The sequence below is a fragment of the Oncorhynchus clarkii genome, chromosome 19 (assembly GCF_045791955.1).
Source record: "Oncorhynchus clarkii lewisi isolate Uvic-CL-2024 chromosome 19, UVic_Ocla_1.0, whole genome shotgun sequence".
Lineage (NCBI taxonomy): Eukaryota > Metazoa > Chordata > Actinopteri > Salmoniformes > Salmonidae > Oncorhynchus > Oncorhynchus clarkii.
Window position 1 is genome coordinate 11,384,390 of NC_092165.1, and position 23,834 is coordinate 11,408,223.

The following is a 23,834-nucleotide window of genomic DNA, read 5'->3' on the forward strand; positions in this document are numbered from 1 at the left end:
TACGTCTTTGTGTGGAAACGTTTTTATGCAAAGCACAATGGTTCAAATTGAAGAGTTCTGGATGGACAGCTACAAGGCTTTCTTGTTGATTGATTGATGACTTCAAAGAAATGTTTTGATTGAAAACTGGCATCAGAATATACTTTTGGTTACACACATGCATAACAACCACAACTTCTAGGTTCAGCAATATACCATTACACAGAATACATGGGTAGGAATGGTTGTGTGAGAGTAGAGGTTTGTGGTTCCTACAGGAATAACATAACAACGATGATCAGTATAGTATGGATCGATTGCTACTTACGTCGCTGGTGTTGACGAACCAGGTGATTTCTCCGTAGGAGGCGAGCTCTCCATTGACGTAGCAGCTGATCTCACTGTTCTTCCAGCGGTTGTAGACGTGAACGATGGTCACCATGTACCACTGAAACAACAACACAGAACAACTTAACCACCATGGTCACCATGTACCACTGAAAGACAACAACTTAACCACCATGGTCACCATGTACTACTGAAACAACAACAACTTAACCACCATGGTCACAATGTACCACTGAAACAACAACTTAACCACCAGGGTCACCATGTACCACTGAAAGACAACAACTTAACCACCATGGTCACCATGTACTACTGAAACAACAACAACTTAACCACCATGGTCACCATGTACCACTAAAACGACAATTTACCCACCATGGTCACCATGTACCACTGAAAGACACACAACAACTTAACCACCATGGCCACCATGTACCACTCACTGAAAGACAAACAACAACTTAACCACCATGGTCACAATGTACCACTCGCTGAAAGACATGCAACAACTTAACCACCATGGTCATTATGTACCACTGAAACAACAACTTAACCACCATGGTCACCATGTACCACTGAAAGACACACAACAACTTAACCACCATGGTCACCATGTACCACTGAAAGACAAACAACTTAACCACCATGGTCACCATGTACCACTGAAACAACAACAACTTAACCACCATGGTCACCATGTACCACTGAAACAACAACAACTTAAACACCATGGTCACCATGTCCCACTGAATCAACAACAACTTAACCACCATGGTCACCATGTACCACTGAAACAACAACAACTTAACCACCATGGTCGCCATGTACCACTGAAACAACAACAACTTAACCACCATGGTCGCCATGTACCACTGAAACAACAACAACTTAACCACCATGGTCACCATGTACCACTGAAACAACAACAACTTAACCACCATGGTGACCATGTACCACTGAAACAACAACAACTTAACCACCATGGTCAAAATGTACCACTGAAACAACAACAACTTAACCACCATGGTCACCATGTACCACTGAAACAACAACAACTTAACCACCATGGTCACCATGTACCACTGAAACAACAACAACTTAACCACCATGGTCGCCATGTACCACTGAAAGACAAACAACAACAACAACCATGGCCACCATGTACCACTGAATGACAACCAACAATTTAACCACCACGGTCACCATGTACCACTCACTGAAACAACAACAACTTAACCACCATGGTCAAAATGTACCACTGAAACAACAACAACTTAACCACCATTGGTCATTATGTACCACTGAATCAACAACAACTTAACCACCATTGGTCATTATGTACCACTGAATCAACAACTAACCACCATGGTCACCATGTACCACTGAAACAACAACAATTTAACCACCATGGTCACCATGTACCACTGAAACAACAACAACTTAAACACCATGGTCACCATGTCCCACTGAATCAACAACAACTTAACCACCATGGTCACCATGTCCCACTGAATCAACAACTTAACCACCATGGTCACCATGTACCACTGAAACAACAACAATTTAACCACCATGGTCACCATGTACCACTGAAACAACAACAACTTAAACACCATGGTCACCATGTACCACTGAAACAACAACAACTTAAACACCATGGTCACCATGTACCACTGAAACAACAACAACTTAAACACCATGGTCACCATGTACCACTGAAACAACAACAACTTAACCACCATGGTCACCATGTCCCACTGAATCAACAACTTAACCACCATGGTCACCATGTACCACTGAAACAACAACAATTTAACCACCATGGTCACCATGTACCACTGAAACAACAACAACTTAAACACCATGGTCACCATGTACCACTGAAACAACAACAACTTAACCACCATGGTCACCATGTACCACTGAAACAACAACAACTTAACCACCATGGTCACCATGTACCACTGAAACAACAACAACTTAACCACCATGGTCACCATGTACCACTGAAACAACAACAACTTAACCACCATGGTCACCATGTACCACTGAAACAACAACAACTTAACCACCATGGTCGCCATGTACCACTGAAACAACAACTTAACCACCATGGTCGCCATGTACCACTGAAACAACAACAACTTAACCACAGCACTAGAATGAGATTATATTTCTATGACACCCTAAACACCTCACCAGTTTCACACATTTTTGTTGTTGTTATAATGTTTTAAATTATAATTGAATTTACAACAATGGTAATGAAGTTACTAACAAGATACAATGAATAATAGGCTATGTTATCATGAGTTTCACATTGGCAGCAGCAGACTGCAAACCACCAAAAAAAGCATTGGCCAGCCTTAATTTAGCCTGATTCCTGGCTGCCTTCACAGAGTTACCCTTATGAGACATGGGACATCACCCGATCAGCTCCTAAACCCCTTGGGCTACAATCCCACCTACATCGGCTGCTCAGATTTCTGTCAGACATTGGAAGAATCCAGTGAAATAGGTTATTAGAGTTACCAGGCAGACAGCTTGGGAGATAAGACCGACCGTGGAATACAGAGGCCTAAAGATAGAATGAGGTTCTGAGGAGGAAGTAGAGTAGCGTTGTTCCACTCCGGGGGATAACGAGTTTAAATTGGCCAGGGGCACCATGGATCTCACCAATGCTGTTGGGCTTGACTGGGTCTGGGTGCTATGGTCTGGCTGTGTGTCGTGCCCCATTACATCATCCCTCTCTCTCGTTCCTGCTATCCTTTTTTCACTGTTCTGCTCTGACTATACTGGCCCCCAGAGGAAGGACCAAATGACTATGCTTCATCCCAAAGGGCCTAGACAAGAGGGAAGTGTATGTGTACTATGCCTGCGTACAATTTGTTCTCTGTGTGTCCTATGCGAAAGAGAACATGTTTGTGTGTCCTACTTAGCACGTGTTTCTATGTTTTATGAGTGCTAGGTTTGTGTGTGTGTCTCCCACAGGACCGTGTCTGTCTGTCGGCCGGCCTGGCCGTCTGCCTACCTTCTGTGGTTTGAAGTCATATTTCACACAGTGCTGGAATCCCTTCCCCTTGGACTTTAACGAGGTCACAATCAAACAGCCGCCCACAAAGTGTGCAGAGTATCCCAGACCTTTGTTGGTGCGAAAACTACAGGAAGAGAGGGAAGAAAAAGAAAAGAGACAGAAAAAACAGATTTCAGTTAGTGAGCGTGACGGCTCACTTTAACACAGCCTGACACTCAAGGGCAGACGGGGGTTGAGACAAGTCAATCTGCCAATAAATCATTCAAACATACAAATTTAAAAAACACTTTGAAAGCGGAGGAGAGACAGAGATGGCGAAAGCCTCAATCATTTGTCAACTTCACAACAAATTCCCATTTGTGGGTGTCTGTGTTCTGAGCGATCAGGGGCCCCGGCGGTCGCTGTGTGTGATTTAGTGAACTAATCTCTTTTTAAAAGGGCAGAGTCTGAAGGAGTTTTACTACAGACTTTTCTGCCTCCAGCTGGCTGGCTGTGTGTGGTTGGTTATCACGTTCAGAAGGCCCACCAAACAGAAGGCCCACCAAATCCCGGCACATCAATTAGATTTTTTGACAGAAATTAATTATCGGCTGAAAATAGGAACGAGTGAGGCACTGATTTACTGTCCCTGAGAGAGGGAGGGAAGAGTAAGGGGAGAGAGAAAGAGGAGAGAGGAGAGAGAGGAGAGAGGAAAGAGTAAGGGGAGAGAGAGAGAGGAGAGAGAAAGAGTGAGAAGGAAGAGAGAGAGAGAAGGAAGAGAGAGAGTGGTAAATGGAAACGGATAGGCATTGCATCAATATGCCTACTTCATCTGGTAATGTGTGTGTGTGTGTGTGTGTGTGTGTGTGTGTGTATTAAGCCTCTATTTGATGTCAGTTTTTTTTTACTATTTGGGGATGACTTCATCCTACAATTTTGATGAACAAGGGGAAAAAAAAATCAAATAGCTTTCCTTGGCGTGCAAATACAGTACACACACACACACACACACACACACACACACACACACACACACACACACACACACACACACACACACACACACACACACACACACACACACACACACACACACACACACACACACACACACACACACACACACACACACACACACACACAGGGAACTAAGGGATGAGCCAAATTCTATTTGAATACACCTGAATAATATTGGATTATCCATACAAAATGTATGCATGGGTATCTCAAGTCAGGATATGAGTAGAGACGTCATTTGCATAGAGAAGGAGAACAAATCAAGCAGCGGTAAGTTGTGTCAGTGTTACCACAATGATTCACCATTTAGGATGCAAGGTGATTCCTAGTCAGTCTGCAGTCGCAGAGTGCAGTGGAGTTGATCTCCAACATGGACGCCTGGTGTATGTAACTCACCAGTACAGGTAAGGCTTGTCCTTGTCAACATTGATGTTGTTGATTGGATCCATGCGGAGCCACGTGTGGAAGGTGAATCCACTCTGGTACGGCCATTTGGCTATAGGGGGCAGAGCTATAGCCTGTGAGGAGACAAACGGTGAGCTCAATGAGTTGAGAAAGAATGTTTTAGAAATAGGATAGTGAGTAATGTGACCAAGACTACAGTGGGTCCAAGAAGGAAGGTATGGAGTTGTTCATGTGTGTGTCTATCCAGAGGGCTTCCTGCCTCATTAGCCAGATTCACAGCAAGGGGAAGGCGTGTGCTTAGTGTGCAGCGGAGACTGAGCACACACTAATCACAGACTCTCTTAGGGCGGCCCAGAGCTCACCCTCACCAAAGGGCACCGTCACCATGGCAATGGAAGGGTACACAGAGATATACAGTGCACACACACACACACACACTCTCTCTTTCTCTCACTCTCTCTACATACAATGTGAGTGTTCCAGACAGCAATTGTAAGACAAAATGTGAGCAGACATGATTCTCTCTATAGTTAGCTATCTAGCCCAGGTACTGTACAGTCAAATGTACCATGGCCACGTACAGGTGTAGACAGCATTCAGGTGAGACTCATTGAGAAAATAGTGAAGGGCAAAGGTCCTAGACGGAGATACACAGTTAAAACGTAGCATACACAAGACTATGACGTCGTCCTTCATGAAAACTTTGCCGACATCGCCTGATATGAGATCACAGCTGAGACTTCGTCTGATAAGTTGTCATCCTTCATTACCTTGAAAACGTCAGCAAGAGCATCTTAACTGAGTTAGTGAAGCTAAGTCCACACTTTTAAACCCATTGATACCAGGAAGTGTATTAGAAAACTGCTCTATTTTAAGAGAGGGGTATAACAGAACATTCCCAGGGGACTTATATGTTATTCTTTCACTCACTAAATCACATGGCTGGCTGGCTGAATGGCTGGATAGATAAAAAAAGGTATTGGAAAAAGCAGCTTAGGGATTGCTGCTATGAGAAGGAAGGGGTGAGAATGAGTTCGGAGACGGCTAGGAGCATTAGAATGAAGGGAGGAGAAGAACAGAGGGAAGACTGCTAGGAGCATTAGAATGAAGGGAGGAGAAGAACAGAGGGAAGACTGCTAGGGGCATTAGAATGAAGGGAGGAGAAGAACAGAGGGAAGACTGCTAGGAGCATTAGAATGAAGGGAGGAGAAGAACAGAGGGAAGACTGCTAGGAGCATTAGAATGAAGGGAGGAGAAGAACAGAGGGAAGACTGCTAGGAGCATTAGAATGAAGGGAGAAGAAGAACAGAGGTTAGACTGCTAGGAGCATTAGAATGAAGGGAGGAGAAGAACAGAGGGTAGACTGCTAGGAGCATTAGAATGAAGGGAGGAGAAGAACAGAGGGAAGACGGCTAGGAGCATTAAAATGAAAGGAGGAGAAGGAGAACAGAGGGAAGACTGCTAGGAGCATTAGAATGAAGGGAGAAGAAGGAGAACAGAGGGAAGACTGCTAGGAGCATTAGAATGAAGGGAGAAGAAGGAGAACAGAGGGAAGACTGCTAGGAGCATTGGAATGAAGGGAGGAGAAGGAGAACAGAGGGAAGACTGCTAGGAGCATTAGAATGAAGGGAGAAGAAGGAGAACAGAGGGAAGACTGCTAGGAGCATTGGAATGAAGGGAGAAGAAGAACAGAGGTTAGACTGCTAGGAGCATTAGAATGAAGGGAGGAGAAGAACAGAGGGTAGACTGCTAGGAGCATTAGAATGAAGGGAGGAGAAGAACAGAGGGAAGACGGCTAGGAGCATTAAAATGAAAGGAGGAGAAGGAGAACAGAGGGAAGACTGCTAGGAGCATTAGAATGAAGGGAGAAGAAGGAGAACAGAGGGAAGACTGCTAGGAGCATTAGAATGAAGGGAGAAGAAGGAGAACAGAGGGAAGACTGCTAGGAGCATTGGAATGAAGGGAGGAGAAGGAGAACAGAGGGAAGACTGCTAGGAGCATTAGAATGAAGGGAGAAGAAGGAGAACAGAGGGAAGACTGCTAGGAGCATTGGAATGAAGGGAGGAGAAGGAGAACAGAGGGAAGATGGCTAGGAGCATTAGAATGAAGGGAGGAGAAGGAGAACAGAGGAAGATTAGCTAGCATCTGTGCTCCTCCTCTCTTCCCATGCTGCTTATTCAACACACACAGAAACACAGTATGACCCAAGCTACATATGGTTGGTAAACCTTGGCATTATAGGATATAGAAGCCAAGATGTGTGCTGGGTCAGAGCTTATAGGCAATTCAGGATGCATTATCTTAGTTATTGCTAATGCGTCCGGCCTTGGATCATGTGGGAAGTCGAGCACAAGAGGATGTAGCCCATTTAGAAGCTATCCAGAGGTGCTGTAAATACCACTCACTACCTTACCGTAGACACCTCGTTCACCGAGACTCATACCAGTCAATACAAGTCTGACACAACTTTTACCTTACATAGTGCACTACTTGAACAGTGCTTAGGGGAATAGTGTCGTAACAGGTGTAGCGTCAGACTGTAGTCTAGTTGGGTGGTGAGTACTACACTGTCTTCTAACGATCAGTCAGACTCCGGTATACATGTGGAGGTGTATTGAGTTGTCACTGTACTCACAGCAGCACTCTTCCCTGGGAAGCTGAAGAAGGAGTCAGGTCCGTTCCGGTGGGCCATGCTCCTCAGGACAGACAGCAGCTTCACCGCATGGGGAGGCTGGAGGGAAGAACATGCACAAGATGAGAAGCAACAGACTTTGATGAGGGTGCACCGCATACACAAGTACTTTAATGTAAAGCCACCGTGCAGTCGGGAGAGTATTGACACCTTCCCTGTTCCCACATTTTGTTACGTTACAGCCTTATTCTAAAAGTGATGAAATAGAAAAAATCCTCATCACCTCTACACACAATACCCCATAACGACAAAGCAAAAACAGGTTTTTATAAATTTTTGCAAATGTATTACAAATAAAAGTCTTATTTACATAAGTATTCAGACCCTTCACTATGAGACTAATTTGGGCTCCGGTGCATCCGGTTTCCGTTGATCATCCTTGAGATGTTTCTACAACTCATTTGGATTCCACCGGTTGTAAAAATCAATTGATTGGACATGATTTGGAAAGGCACACACCTGTCTATATAAGGTCTCACAGCTGACAGTACATGTCAGAGCAAAAACCAAGCCATGAAGTGGATGGAATTGTCTGTAGAGCTCCGAGACAGGATTGTGTCGAGGCATAGATCTGGGGAAGGGTACCAAAAAAATGTCTGCAGCATTGAAGGTTCCCAAGAACACGGAAGACGGAAGCCGAAGACGGAAGCCACTCCTCAGTAAAAAAAAGGCACATGACAGCCCGCTTTGAGTTTGGCAAAAGGCACCTAAATGACTCTGACCATGAGAAACAAGATTATTTGGTCTGATGAAATTGAACTCTTTGGCCTGAATGCCAAGCGCCAAGTCTTGAGGAAACCTGGCACCATCCCTAAGTTGAAGCATGGTGGTGGCAGCATCATGCTGTGGGGACGTTTTTCAGTGGCAGGGACTGGGAGACTAGTAAGGATCGAGGGATAGACGAACGGAGCAGAGAGATCCTTGACGAAAACCTGCTACAAACGTCTCAGGACCTCAGACACACAGCCAAGACAACGCAGGAATGGCTTCGGGACAAGTCTGAATGTCCTTGAGTGGCCCAGCCAGAGTCCGGACGTGAACCCGATCGATCTCTGGAGAGACCTGAAAATAGCTGTGCAGCAACGCTGCATCCAACCTGACAGAGCTTGAGAGGATCTACAGAGAAGAATGGGAGAACCTCCCCAAATCCAGGTGTGCCAAGCTTGTAGCGTCAAACCCAAGAAGACTCAAGGCTGTAATCGCTGCCAAAGGCGATTCAACAAAGTACTGAGTAAAGGGTCTGAATACTTATGCATATGTGATTATTTTTCATACATTTTCTAAAATGTCTAAAAACCTATCTTTGCTTTGCCATTAAGGGATATTGTGTGTAGATTGAGGAGGGAAAAAAACAATTGAATCAATTTTAAAATAAGGCGGCAATGTAACAAAATGTGGAAAAAGGCAAGGGGGTCGGAACACTTCCTGAACGTACATGTTCAGGTTCACAGGCAGGTAAGCAAGCAAAACAAACACACCAACATCTCCACAACTACAGAGTCCAGGTCTATTTTCTGCTTTTCTATATTGACCTCTACTAACCAAGTCAACATCTTGTTGAGAACTCGCTAGAGACATTATACTGAGAATGCAGTAGTTCTGTTGATCTACTTTACATTCCCGTTGATGCTGCAAGGTCACCCGCTTCAGATCAGAGCCCACGGAACCATGATCAACGTTGATAAACTTCCATAATATATTTATGAGCTTTTCTTCCGACAAGGCCTCTGTCAGTTCAATTTCTGTGGAGGAGGCAGTCAGCATATCACACTGTGTGTCACTCTGTTCAAATCCTGTGAGGGAGAGACTCCTGATAGACCCATCATCTCTTGCCAACCCCCTCACATAATATTTCACAGAGCTAGCAGAGTGTCTGTGTGTGTGTGTCTGTGTGTGTGTGTGTGTGTGTGTGTGTGTGTGTGTGTGTGTATGTGTGTGTGTGGACTGAAATGGAGAAGCACAAAAGCAGATTGTCAACGAAATGGGGGCAATCTGATTTCACACTGATCAATGGGCCTCCCCTCTCTCAATGGTGCAGGGACTCAGTGGATAATTCATGGTACAACCTACTAGATCTGCTGTTTTTACACAAGGGCTACTGTACTGTACTGACTCCACCCTGCTAGGCAAGACTGTCCAGGCTGTCTCCACCCTGCTAGGCAAGACTGTCCAGGCTGTCTTCCCACTGTACTGTACTGACTCCACCCTGCTAGGCAAGACTGTCCAGGCTGTCTTCCCACTGTACTGTACTGACTCCACCCTGCCAGGCAAGACTGTCCAGGCTGTCTTCCCACTGTACTGTACTGACTCCACCCTGCCAGGCAAGACTGTCCAGGCTGTCTTCCCACTGTACTGACTCCACCCTGCTAGGCAAGACTGTCCAGGCTGTCTTCCCACTGTACTGACTCCACCCTGCCAGGCAAGACTGTCCAGGCTGTCTTCCCACTGTACTGTACTGACTCCACCCTGCCAGGCAAGACTGTCCAGGCTGTCTTCCCACTGTACTGACTCCACCCTGCTCGGCAAGACTGTCCAGGCTGTCTTCCCACTGTTACTGTACTGACTCCACCCTGCCAGGCAAGACTGTCCAGGCTGTCTTCCCACTGTACTGACTCCACCCTGCTCGGCAAGACTGTCCAGGCTGTCTTCTCACTGTTACTGCACTGACTCCACCCGGCTAGGTAAGACTGTCGAGGCTGTCTTCCCACTGTACTGCACTGACTCCACCCTGCTAGGCAAGACTGTCCAGGCTGTCTTCTCACTGTTACTGCACTGACTCCACCCGGCTAGGTAAGACTGTCGAGGCTGTCTTCCCACTGTACTGTACTGACTCCACCCTGCTAGGTAAGACTGTCCAGGCTGTCTTCCCACTGTTACTGTACTGACTCCACCCTGCCAGGTAAGACTGTCCAGGCTGTCTTCCCACTGTACTGTACTGACTCCACCCTGCCAGGTAAGACTGTCCAGGCTGTCTTCCCACTATACTGTACTGACTCCACCCTGCTAGGCAAGACTGTCCAGGCTGTCTTCCCACTGTACTGCACTGACTCCACCCTGCCAGGTAAGACTGTCCAGGCTGTCTTCCCACTGTACTGTACTGCACTGACTCCACCCTGCTAGGCAAGACTGTCCAGGCTGTCTTCCTACTGTACTGCACTGACTCCACCCTGCCAGGTAAGACTGTCCAGGCTGTCTTCCCACTGTACTGTACTGACTCCACCCTGCCAGGCAAGACTGTCCAGGCTGTCTTCCCACTGTACTGACTCCACCCTGCTCGGCAAGACTGTCCAGGCTGTCTTCTCACTGTTACTGCACTGACTCCACCCTGCTAGGTAAGACTGTCCAGGCTGTCTTCCCACTGTACTGCACTGACTCCACCCTGCCAGGTAAGACTGTCCAGGCTGTCTTCCCACTGTACTGCACTGACTCCACCCTGCCAGGTAAGACTGTCCAGGCTGTCTTCCCACTGTACTGCACTGACTCCACCCTGCCAGGTAAGACTGTCCAGGCTGTCTTCCCACTGTACTGCACTGACTCCACCCTGCCAGGTAAGACTGTCCAGGCTGTCTTCCCACTGTACTGTACAGTAATGACTCCACCCTGCCAGGTAAGACTGTCCAGGCTGTCTTCACACTGTACTGTACAGTAATGACTCCACCCTGCCAGGTAAGACTGTCCAGGCTGTCTTCCCACTGTACTGTACAGTAATGACTCCACCCTGCTAGGTTAGACTGTCCAGGCTGTCTTCCCACTGTACTGTACTGACTCCACCCTGCTAGGTAAGACTGTCCAGGCTGTCTTCCCAATGTACTGTACAGTAATGACTCCACCCTGCCAGGTAAGACTGTCCAGGCTGTCTTCCCACTGTACTGTACTGACTCCACCCGGCTAGGTAAGACTGTCGAGGCTGTCTTCCCACTGTACTGCACTGACTCCACCCTGCTAGGCAAGACTGTCCAGGCTGTCTTCTCACTGTTACTGCACTGACTCCACCCGGCTAGGTAAGACTGTCGAGGCTGTCTTCCCACTGTACTGTACTGACTCCACCCTGCTAGGTAAGACTGTCCAGGCTGTCTTCCCACTGTTACTGTACTGACTCCACCCTGCCAGGTAAGACTGTCCAGGCTGTCTTCCCACTGTACTGTACTGACTCCACCCTGCCAGGTAAGACTGTCCAGGCTGTCTTCCCACTATACTGTACTGACTCCACCCTGCTAGGCAAGACTGTCCAGGCTGTCTTCCCACTGTACTGCACTGACTCCACCCTGCCAGGTAAGACTGTCCAGGCTGTCTTCCCACTGTACTGTACTGCACTGACTCCACCCTGCTAGGCAAGACTGTCCAGGCTGTCTTCCTACTGTACTGCACTGACTCCACCCTGCCAGGTAAGACTGTCCAGGCTGTCTTCCCACTGTACTGTACTGACTCCACCCTGCCAGGCAAGACTGTCCAGGCTGTCTTCCCACTGTACTGACTCCACCCTGCTCGGCAAGACTGTCCAGGCTGTCTTCTCACTGTTACTGCACTGACTCCACCCTGCTAGGTAAGACTGTCCAGGCTGTCTTCCCACTGTACTGCACTGACTCCACCCTGCCAGGTAAGACTGTCCAGGCTGTCTTCCCACTGTACTGCACTGACTCCACCCTGCCAGGTAAGACTGTCCAGGCTGTCTTCCCACTGTACTGCACTGACTCCACCCTGCCAGGTGACTGTCCAAGACTGTCCAGGCTGTCTTCCCACTGTACTGCACTGACTCCACCCTGCCAGGTAAGACTGTCCAGGCTGTCTTCCCACTGTACTGTACAGTAATGACTCCACCCTGCCAGGTAAGACTGTCCAGGCTGTCTTCACACTGTACTGTACAGTAATGACTCCACCCTGCCAGGTAAGACTGTCCAGGCTGTCTTCCCACTGTACTGTACAGTAATGACTCCACCCTGCTAGGTTAGACTGTCCAGGCTGTCTTCCCACTGTACTGTACTGACTCCACCCTGCTAGGTAAGACTGTCCAGGCTGTCTTCCCAATGTACTGTACAGTAATGACTCCACCCTGCCAGGTAAGACTGTCCAGGCTGTCTTCCCACTGTTACTGTACTGACTCCACCCTGCTAGGTAAGACTGTCCAGGCTGTGTTCCCACTGTACAGTAATGACTCCACCCTGCCAGGTAAGACTGCCCAGGCTGTCTTCCCACTGTACTGTACAGTAATGACTCCACCCTGCTAGGTAAGACTGTCCAGGCTGTCTTCCCACTGTACTGTACAGTAATGACTCCACCCTGCCAGGTAAGACTGCCCAGGCTGTCTTCCCACTGTACTGTACAGTAATGACTCCACCCTGCCAGGTAAGACTGTCCAGGCTGTCTTCCCACTGTACTGTACAGTAATGACTCCACCCTGCCAGGTAAGACTGTCCAGGCTGTCTTCCCACTGTACTGTACTGACTCCACCCTGCTAGGCAAGACTGTCCAGGCTGTCTTCCCACTGTACTGTACTGACTCCACCCTGCTAGGTAAGACTGTCCAGGCTGTCTTCCCACTGTACTGTACAGTAATGACTCCACCCTGCCAGGTAAGACTGTCCAGGCTGTCTTCCCACTGTTACTGTACTGACTCCACCCTGCCAGGTAAGACTGCCCAGGCTGTCTTCCCACTGTACTGTACAGTAATGACTCCACCCTGCCAGGTAAGACTGTCCAGGCTGTCTTCCCACTGTACAGTAATGACTCCACCCTGCCAGGTAAGACTGCCCAGGCTGTCTTCCCACTGTACTGTACAGTAATGACTCCACCCTGCTAGGTAAGACTGTCCAGGCTGTCTTCCCACTGTACAGTAATGACTCCACCCTGCCAGGTAAGACTGCCCAGGCTGTCTTCCCACTGTACTGTACAGTAATGACTCCACCCTGCCAGGTAAGACTGTCCAGGCTGTCTTCCCACTGTACAGTACTGACTCCACCCTGCCAGGTAAGACTGTCCAGGCTGTCTTCCCACTGTACAGTACAGTAATGACTCCACCCTGCCAGGTAAGACTGTCCAGGCTGTCTTCCCACTGTACAGTAATGACTCCACCCTGCCAGGTAAGACTGTCCAGGCTGTCTTCCCACTGTACAGTAATGACTCCACCCTGCCAGGTAAGACTGCCCAGGCTGTCTTCCCACTGTACTGTACTGCACTGACTCCACCCTGCTAGGCAAGACTGTCCAGGCTGTCTTCCCACTGTACTGTACTGACTCCACCCTGCTAGGTAAGACTGTCGAGGCTGTCTTCCCACTGTACTGCACTGACTCCACCCTGCTAGGCAAGACTGTCCAGGCTGTCTTCCCACTGTACTGTACTGACTCCACCCTGCTAGGTAAGACTGTCCAGGCTGTCTTCCCACTGTACTGTACAGTAATGACTCCACCCTGCCAGGTAAGACTGTCCAGGCTGTCTTCCCACTGTTACTGTACTGACTCCACCCTGCCAGGTAAGACTGCCCAGGCTGTCTTCCCACTGTACTGTACAGTAATGACTCCACCCTGCCAGGTAAGACTGTCCAGGCTGTCTTCCCACTGTACAGTAATGACTCCACCCTGCCAGGTAAGACTGCCCAGGCTGTCTTCCCACTGTACTGTACAGTAATGACTCCACCCTGCTAGGTAAGACTGTCCAGGCTGTCTTCCCACTGTACAGTAATGACTCCACCCTGCCAGGTAAGACTGCCCAGGCTGTCTTCCCACTGTACTGTACAGTAATGACTCCACCCTGCCAGGTAAGACTGTCCAGGCTGTCTTCCCACTGTACAGTACTGTACTGACTCCACCCTGCCAGGTAAGACTGTCCAGGCTGTCTTCCCACTGTACAGTACAGTAATGACTCCACCCTGCCAGGTAAGACTGTCCAGGCTGTCTTCCCACTGTACAGTAATGACTCCACCCTGCCAGGTAAGACTGTCCAGGCTGTCTTCCCACTGTACAGTAATGACTCCACCCTGCCAGGTAAGACTGCCCAGGCTGTCTTCCCACTGTACTGTACAGTAATGACTCCACCCTGCTAGGTAAGACTGTCCAGGCTGTCTTCCCACTGTACAGTAATGACTCCACCCTGCCAGGTAAGACTGCCCAGGCTGTCTTCCCACTGTACTGTACAGTAATGACTCCACCCTGCCAGGTAAGACTGTCCAGGCTGTCTTCCTACTGTACAGTACTGTACTGACTCCACCCTGCCAGGTAAGACTGTCCAGGCTGTCTTCCCACTGTACAGTAATGACTCCACCCTGCCAGGTAAGACTGTCCAGGCTGTCTTCCCACTGTACTGTACAGTAATGACTCCACCCTGCTAGGTAAGACTGTCCAGGCTGTCTTCCCACTGTACAGTAATGACTCCACCCTGACTCCACCCTAGGTAAGACTGTCCAGGCTGTCTTCCCACTGTACAGTAATGACTCCACCCTGCCAGGTAAGACTGTCCAGGCTGTCTTCCCACTGTACAGTAATGACTCCACCCTGCCAGGTAAGACTGTCCAGGCTGTCTTCCCACTGTACAGTAATGACTCCACCCTGCCAGGTAAGACTGTCCAGGCTGTCTTCCCACTGTACAGTAATGACTCCACCCTGCCAGGTAAGACTGTCCAGGCTGTCTTCCCACTGTACAGTAATGACTCCACCCTGCCAGGTAAGACTGTCCAGGCTGTCTTCCCACTGTACAGTAATGACTCCACCCTGCCAGGTAAGACTGTCCAGGCTGTCTTCCCACTGTACTGTACAGTAATGACTCCACCCTGCCAGGTAAGACTGTCCAGGCTGTCTTCCCACTGTACAGTAATGACTCCACCCTGCCAGGTAAGACTGTCCAGGCTGTCTTCCCACTGTACAGTACTGTACTGACTCCACCCTGCCAGGTAAGACTGTCCAGGCTGTCTTCCCACTGTACAGTAATGACTCCACCCTGCCAGGTAAGACTGTCCAGGCTGTCTTCCCACTGTACAGTAATGACTCCACCCTGCCAGGTAAGACTGTCCAGGCTGTCTTCCCACTGTACAGTAATGACTCCACCCTGCCAGGTAAGACTGTCCAGGCTGTCTTCCCACTGTACAGTAATGACTCCACCCTGCCAGGTAAGACTGTCCAGGCTGTCTTCCCACTGTACAGTAATGACTCCACCCTGCCAGGTAAGACTGTCCAGGCTGTCTTCCCACTGTACAGTAATGACTCCACCCTGCCAGGTAAGACTGTCCAGGCTGTATTGGTGGAAAACTACAAAACCCAGGTTGGAAAACAAATTCTTCTTCAACGTTATAATCACTAATGTATCTTAAGTATAGATACTATTTTTAACTAATGATAGTACCATCCTATTTATGTTCAACTGTTAAATGTGTGTGATTTAATTCCAAACACTGATCTAAGATCAGTTTACCCTCTCCTTAAATCGTAACATTACCCAGTAGAAGGTAGAATGATAAAACTGCCTTCATATATCAGAGCTAAGAGGCAACTTCCTCCTCAAGTTATTACACATGAACAATGCAGTAATGTTTTTTGGATTAGCCCAATAGACAGCAATGGTGTGTCTGCACTACACAGTGTGATGTATGGTACCAGAGCACAGAGAGGCTAAAAGGACGTGTACAGGCCACCAGTTGAAGTGTTGCTAGCACATTCCCCATGCTCTCTACAAGACAAATATGACAGGGCGGTACGGTATGAAGGTTAGACTAGTTGTGTTACCCATTGGCCTTTCTCTCCTTGCAGTTTGCTGAAGAACAACTTCAGCTCCTTGACTGTGATGCTGTAGCTTGCCAGCACCCCTAGCATGTCCACCATCAGGTCTGGAAGAGGGAAGGGACACACACAGGTTAAACATGACATATGTGAAGAGGGGAAACTGACCACAGCCTAACAATGGACTTGAACAGAGTCCAAGTGAAAAGCAAAACACATACAGAGTGATGTTTCAGAACCTCTATAACCAAAGTAACATTGTTGTGTGACCTCTTGTTACTTGGCTAATAAAACATTTTATGGATTGATTACAAGTAGACCAAAAACACTTCACACTAAAGAGGACATCGAAAAAGACTTAAATCAGATATTCAGCACTTAAAATACTATGCAAACCAAATCACCTTTTATTAGTTAAGTACACATATTTTCATGTTATTGCAAATGTGGAGAAATGCTATGCCATTCCCCATCAATATGTTTTTTTATTTTACCTTTATTTAACCAGGTAGGCCAGTTGAGAACAAGTTCTCATTTACAACTGTGACCTGGCCAAGTAAAGCAAAGCAGTGCGACACAAACAACACAGAGTTACACATGGAATAAACAAGCGTACAGTCAATAACACAATAGAAATAAAAAATAAAGTCTACATACTGTGTGCAAATGGCATAAGGAGGTAAGGCAATAAATAGGCATTAGTAGCGAAGTAACTACAATTTAGCAAATTAACACTAGAGTGATAGATGTGCAAGTAGAAATACTGGTATGCAAAAGAGCAGAAAAGTAAATAAAAACAATATGGGGATGAGGTAGGTAGATTGGATGGGCTATTTACAGATGGGCTGTGTACAGCAGCAGCGGTCGGTAAGCTGCTCAGATAGTTGATGTTTAAAGTTAGTGAGGGAAATATAAGTCTCCAGCTACAACAAATTTTGCAATTCGTTCCAGTCATTGGCAGCAGAGAACTGGAAGGAAAGGTGGCCAAAAGAGGTGTTGGCTTTGGGGATGACCAGTGAGATTTACCTGCTCGAGCACGTGCTACAGGTGGGTGTTGTTATCGAGACCAGTGAGCTGAGATAAGGCGGGGCTTTACCTAGCAAAGACTTATAGATGACCTGGAGACAGTGGGTCTGGTGACGAATATGTAGCGAGGGCCAGCCGATGAGAGCATACAGGTCGCAGTGGTGGGTGGTATATGGGGCTTTGGTGACAAAACGGATGCCACTGTGAAAGTCTGGATCCAGATTGCTGAGTAGAGTGTTGGAGGCTATTTTGTAAATGACATCGCCGAAGTCAAGGATTAGTAGGATAGTCAGTTTTACTAGGGTATGTTTGGCGACGTGAGTGAATGAGGCTTTGTAGCGAAATAGGAAGCAGATTCTAGATGTAATTTTGGATTGGAGGTGTTTAAGATGAGTCTGGAAGGAGAGTTTACAGTCTAGCCAGACACCTAGGTATGTGTACTTGTCCACATATTCTAGGTCAGAACTGTCCAAAGTAGTGAAGCTAATCGGGCGGGCGGGTGCGGGCAGTGAACGGTTGAAAAGCATGCATTTAGTTTTACTAGCATTTAAGAGCAGTTGGAGGCCACGGAAGGAGTGTAGTACGGCATTGCTGCTCATTTGAAGGTTTGTTAACACAGTGTCCAAAGAAGGGCCAGATGTATACAGAATGGTGTTGTCTGCGTAGAGATGTATCAGGGAATCACCAGCAGCAAGAGTGACATTGTTGAAAAATACAGAGAAAAGAGTCGGCCCGAGAATTGAACCCTGTGGTACCCCCATAGAGACTGCCAGAGGTCCGGACAACAGGCCCTCCGATTTGACACACTGAACTCGATCTGAGAAGTAGTTGGTGAACCAGGCGAGGCAGTCATTTGAGAAACCAAGGCTATTGAGTCTGCCGATAAGAATACGGTGATTGACAGTCGAAAGCCTTGGCCAGGTCGATGAAGACGGCTGCACAGTACAATCTTTTATCGATGACGGTTATAATATTGTTTAGTACCTTGAGCGTGGCTGAGGTGCACCCGTGACCAGCTCGGAAACCGGATTGCACAGCGGAGAAGGTACGGTGGGATTCGAAATGGTCAGTGATCTGTTTATTAACTTGGCTTTCGAAAGACTTTAGAAAGGCAGGGCAAGATGAATATATGTCTATATGTGTTTGGGTCTAGGGTGTCTCCCCCTTTGAAGAGGGGGATGAACGCAGCAGCTATCCAATCTTTAGGGATCTCGGACGATATGAAAGAGGTTGAACAGACTGGTAACAATGGAGGTGGATCATTTTAGAAAGAGAGGGTCCAGATTGTCTAGCCCAGCTGATTTGTACGGGTCTAGGTTTTGCAGCTCTTTCAGAACATCTGCTAACTGGATTTGGGTGAAGGAGAAGCTGGGGAGGCTTGGGCAAGTAGCTGCGGGGGGTGTAGAGCTGTTGGCCGGGGTTGGGGTCGCCAGGAGGAAAGCATGGCCAGCCGTAGAGAAATGCTTATTGAAATTCTCGATTATCGTGGATTTATCGTGGTGACAGTGTTACCTAGCCTCAGTACAGTGGGCAGCTGGGAGGTGCTGCTCTTATTCTCCATGGACTTTACATTGTCCCAAAACTTTTTGGAGTTAGAGCTACAGGATGCAAATTTCTGTTTGAAAAAGCTAGCCTTTTCTTTCATGACTGACAGCGTGTATTGGTTCCTGACTTCCCTGAAAATGTGCATATCGCGGGGACTATTCGATGCTATTGCAGTCCGCCACAGGATGTTTTTTTGCTGGTCGAGGGCAGTCAGGTCTGGAGTGAACCAAGGGCTAAACCTGTTCTTAGTTCTACATTTTTTGAAAGGGGCATGCTTATTTAAGATGAGAAAATTACTTTTAAAAGAACGACAAGGCATCCTCGGATGACGGGATGAGGATAATATCCTTCCAGGATACCCGGGCCAGGTCGATTAGAAAGGCCTGCTCGCGGTTTTAGTGAGCGTTTGACAGTGATGAGGGGTGGTCGTTTGACCACGGACCCATAGCGGATGCAGGCAATGAGGCAGTAATTGCTGAGATCCTGATTGAAAACAGTAGAGGTGTATTTGGAGGGCAAGTTGGTCAGGATAATATCTATGAGGGTGCCCATGTTTACAGATTTAGGTTTGTACCTGGTGGGTTCCTTGATAATTTGTGTGAGATTGAGGGCATCTAGCTTCGAATGTAGGACTGCCGGGGTGTTAAGCATATCCCAGTTTAGGTCACCTAACAAAATGAACTCTGAAAGATAGATGGGGAGCAATCAATTCACATATGGTGTCCAGGGCACAGCTGGGAGTTTGAGGGTCTATAACAGGGGGCAACAGTGAGAGACTTATTTCTGGAGAGAATCATTTTTTTAATTAGAAGCTCAAACTGTTTGGGCATAGACCTGGAAAGTATGACAGAACTTTGCAAGCTATCTCCGCAGTAGATTGCAACTCCTCCTCATTTGGAAGTTTTAGCTTGACAGAAAATGTGACAGTTGGGGATGGAAATCTCAGAATTTTTGGTGACCTTCCTAAGCCAGGATTCAGACATGGCAAGGACATCAGGGTTGGCAGAGTGTGCTAAAGCAGTGAGTAAACCAAACGTAGGGAGGAGGCTTCTGATGTTAACATGCATGAAACCAAGGCTTTTTCAATTACAGAAGTCAACAAATGAGAGTGCCTGAGGACACGCAGGGCCTGGGTTGACCTCCACTTCACCCGAGGAACAGAGTAGTAGGATGAGGGTATGGCTAAAGGCTATCAAAACTGCTTGTCTAGTGCGTTGGGGACAGAGAATAAAAGGAGCAGATTTCTGGGCATGGTAGAATAGATTCAGGGTATAATGTACAGACAGGGGTATGGTGGGGTGCAGGTACAGTGGAGGTAAACCCTGGCACTGAGTGATGATAAGAGAGGTTGCATCTCTGGATGCGCTAGTTATGCTGGGTGAGGTCACCGCATGTGTGGGAGGTGGGACAAAGGAGGTATCTGAGGCATGTTGAGTGGGACTAGGTGCTCCGTAGTAAACTAAAACAATGATAACTATCCTAAACAACAATATACAAGGCATATTGACATTTGAGAAAGACATAAAGCGAGGCATAAAGCAATCAAAAGGTGTTGATTGGGAGATCTAGCTAAGACAACGGGTAAGACAACAACAGCTAATCCGCTAAGACAACAACAACAGGTAAAATGGCGATAAATGGGCAGAGAGGGTCAGTTAACTACACACAAGGCCTGAGTTCGAGGCTGGGGCCAACAGATAAACAAAACATAAACAAAATGGAGTACAGTGATTAATGAACAGTCCAGCAGGCATCAGCTATGTAGCCAAGTGACCTTAGGGTCCAGTGAACAGCAAAGATGGAACAGGGAAGCCGCTGGGTAGTCGTTACTACCTAGCAAGCGGGAGACACGGCGTTTAAAGTTAGCAGGCCGGGGCTAGTAGAAGCGCCTGCTCAGACGTCCGGTAAAGGCCGGTTGAGGGCACAGCAGATGGAGTTACGTCGGCAGACCAGTCATGGTGGAGCGGCGGGGCTCCTTATCGACGAAGGGTCCAGGCCAGTTTTGCGAAAGAGGTAATGTAGTTGTAGTAATTTTGTTTGCTAGCCGGGAGATGCGCCTGGCTCGCGGTTAACTGGTGCTAGCTTCGGGACAGGGGCGTTAGCCACTATAGCCACTTGGTAGCAGCGATGATCGGATGCAAAGGTCGGGGGGGGGGGGAATAGAACATCTCTTCTCTGTTCACTGAGATGAAAATGGTCCTCCATGGCATTAGCCAGTAATGTGTATTGATTGGCTTATCAATGCACACTCCCCCTGGCATTCAGCCTATAATAAGACACATTACTGGCTAATGCCATGGAGGACCATTTTCATCTCAGTGAACAGAGAGATGTTTTATGGCCTCCCAGAGCGACCTGGGGCATCAGAGGACTGACACACACCAGCCATGGAAGGAGAGGGAGAGAGCCCATCTGATCTAACAGCCTAATGCCCGTTTCACACTACTGAGCCAAGCCGAGTCAAAACATATTGCAATGGCCTGGTTACACCATAATTGCCGGAGACGTGCTGAAAGGACGACGTGAAAAGAAAATATCAGAGCAAGTGCAGTCGGTTCGGGTTGGCACATTAGTGTAAAAATAGTTTATCTGTCGGTCTGGCCTGAACTACATGTTCATGTTGACTGGCTTTGTCTGTCTGGCCTGACCTGCATGTTCATGTTCCCTGGGTTTGTCTGTCTGTCTGGCCTGGACTGCATGTCCATGTTCCCTGGTTTTGTCTGTCCATCTATCTGTCTGTCCTTGGACTGCATGTTCATGTTCCCTGGGTTTGTCTGTCTGTCTGGCCTGGACTGCATGTCCATGTTCCCTGGGTTCGTCTGTCTGTTTGAACTACATGTTCATGTTGACTGGGTTGTCTGTCTGGCCTGACCTGCATGTTCATGTTCCCTGGGTTTGTCTGTCTGGCCTGACCTGCATGTTCATGTTCCCTGGCTTTGTATGTCTGGCCTGGACTGCATGTTCCTTGGCTTTGTCTGTCAGGTCTGGCCTGCATGTTCATGTTCCCTGGGTTTGTCTGTCTGTCTGGCCTGGACTGCATGTCCATGTTCCCTATGTTTGTCTGTCTGGCCTGGATTGCATGTTCGTGTTTCCTGGGTTTATCTGTCTGTCTGTCCTGGACTGCATGTTCATGTTCCCTGGGTTGGTCTGTCTGGCCTGGACTGCATGTCCATGTTGACTGGGTTTGTCCGTCCGTCTGTCTGTCTGTTCTGGACTGCATGTCCATGTTCCCTGAGTGTGTCTGTCTGTCTGGCCTGAACTGCATGTCCATGTTCCCTGGGTTTGTCTGTCTGGCCTGGAATGCATGTCCATGTTGACTGGGGTTGTCTCTCTGGCCTGACCTGCATGTTCACGTTGACTGGGTTTGTCTGTCTGGCCTGACCTGCATGTTCATGTTCCCTGGGTTTGTCTGTCTGGCCTGACCTGCATGTTCATGTTCCCTGGCTTTGTATGTCTGGCCTGGACTGCATGTTCCTTGGCTTTGTCTGTCTGGCCTGGACTGCATGTTCATGTTCCCTGGGTTTGTCTGTCCGTCTGTCTGGTCTGGCCTGCATGTTCATGTTCCCTGGGTTTGTCTGTCTGTCTGGCCTGGACTGCATGTCCATGTTCCCTATGTTTGTCTGTCTGGCCTGGACTGCATGTTCATGTTCCCTGGGTTTGTCTGTTTGTCTGTCTGTCTGGCCTGGATTGCATGTTCGTGTTCCCTGGGTTTGTCTGTCCGTCTGTCTGTCTGTCTGTCTGTCCTTGGACTGCATGTCCATGTTCTCTGGGGTTGTCTCTCTGGCCTGACTTGCATGTTCATGTTCCCTGGGTTTGTCTGTCTGGCCTGACCTGCATGTTCATGTTCCCTGGCTTTGTATGTCTGGCCTGGACTGCATGTGCATGTTCATGTTCCCTGGGTTTGTCCTTGTCCATGTTCCCTGGGTTTGTCGGTCTGTCTGGCCTGGTCTGCATGTCCATGTTCCCTGGGTTTGTCGGTCTGTCTGGCCTGGAATGCATGTCCATGTTCCCTGGGTTTGTCTGTCTGTCTGTCTGGCCTGGAATGCATGTCCATGTTCCCTGGGTTTGTCTGTCTGTCTGTCTGGCCTGGACTGCATGTCCATGTTCCCTGGGTTTGCTTTGTCTGTCTGTCTGTCTGGCCTGGACTGCATGTCCATGTTCCCTGGATTCGTCTGTCTGGCCTGGACTGCATGTCCATGTACCCTGGGTTTGTCTGTCTGTCTAGCCTGGACAACATGTTCATGTTCCCATGTTTGTCTGTCTGGCCTGGACTGCATGTTCATGTTCCCTGGGTTTGTCTGTCCGTCTGTCTGTCTGGCCTGGATTGCATGTTCATGTTCCCTGGGTTTGTCTGTCCGTCTGTCTGTCTGGCCTGGACTGCATGTCCATGTTCCCTGGGGTTGTCTCTCTGGCCTGACCTGCATGTTCACGTTGACTGGGTTTGTCTCTCTGGCCTGACCTGCATGTTCACGTTGACTGGGTTTGTCTGTCTGGCCTGACCTGCATGTTCATGTTCCCTGGGTTTGTCTGTCTGGCCTGACCTGCATGTTCATGTTCCCTGGGTTTGTCTGTCTGGCCTGACCTGCATGTCCCTGGGTTTGTCTGTCCCTCTGTTCCCTGGGTTTGTCTGCCTGCCACATGTTCCCTGGGTTTGTCGGTCTGTCTGGCCTGGACTGCATGTCCATGTTCCCTGGGTTTGTCGGTCTGTCTGGCCTGGAATGCATGTCCATGTTCCCTGGGTTTGTCTGTCTGTCTGTCTGGCCTGGAATGCATGTCCATGTTCCCTGGGTTTGTCTGTCTGTCTGTCTGGCCTGTCCATGTTCCCTGGGTTTGTCTGTCTGTCTGGCCTGGACTGCATGTCCATGTTCCCTGGATTCGTCTGTCTGGCCTGGACTGCATGTCCATGTACCCTGGGTTTGTCTGTCTGTCTAGCCTGGACAACATGTTCATGTTCCCTATGTTTGTCTGTCTGGCCTGGACTGCATGTTCATGTTCCCTGGGTTTGTCTGTTTGTCTGTCTGTCTGGCCTGGATTGCATGTTCGTGTTCCCTGGGTTTGTCTGTCCGTCTGTCTGTCTGTCCTTGGACTGCATGTCCATGTTCTCTGGG

General features: G+C 48.3%; 1 protein-coding gene across 1 annotated transcript in view; it reads right to left on the reverse strand.

Moving 5' to 3' along the window:
* The window catches only part of LOC139374711 (lipopolysaccharide-responsive and beige-like anchor protein), a 370,713-nt gene that overhangs the window by 301,140 nt on the left and 45,739 nt on the right, over positions 1-23,834 (reverse strand). Inside the window, exons 4-8 of the mRNA XM_071115819.1 lie at positions 16,162-16,262; positions 7,398-7,493; positions 4,754-4,875; positions 3,359-3,485; positions 308-427 (exon numbers count right to left, since the gene is read on the reverse strand). Of these exons, the coding sequence (XP_070971920.1) occupies positions 308-427; positions 3,359-3,485; positions 4,754-4,875; positions 7,398-7,493; positions 16,162-16,262 (566 nt within the window). The remainder of the gene's footprint in view (positions 1-307; positions 428-3,358; positions 3,486-4,753; positions 4,876-7,397; positions 7,494-16,161; positions 16,263-23,834) is intronic.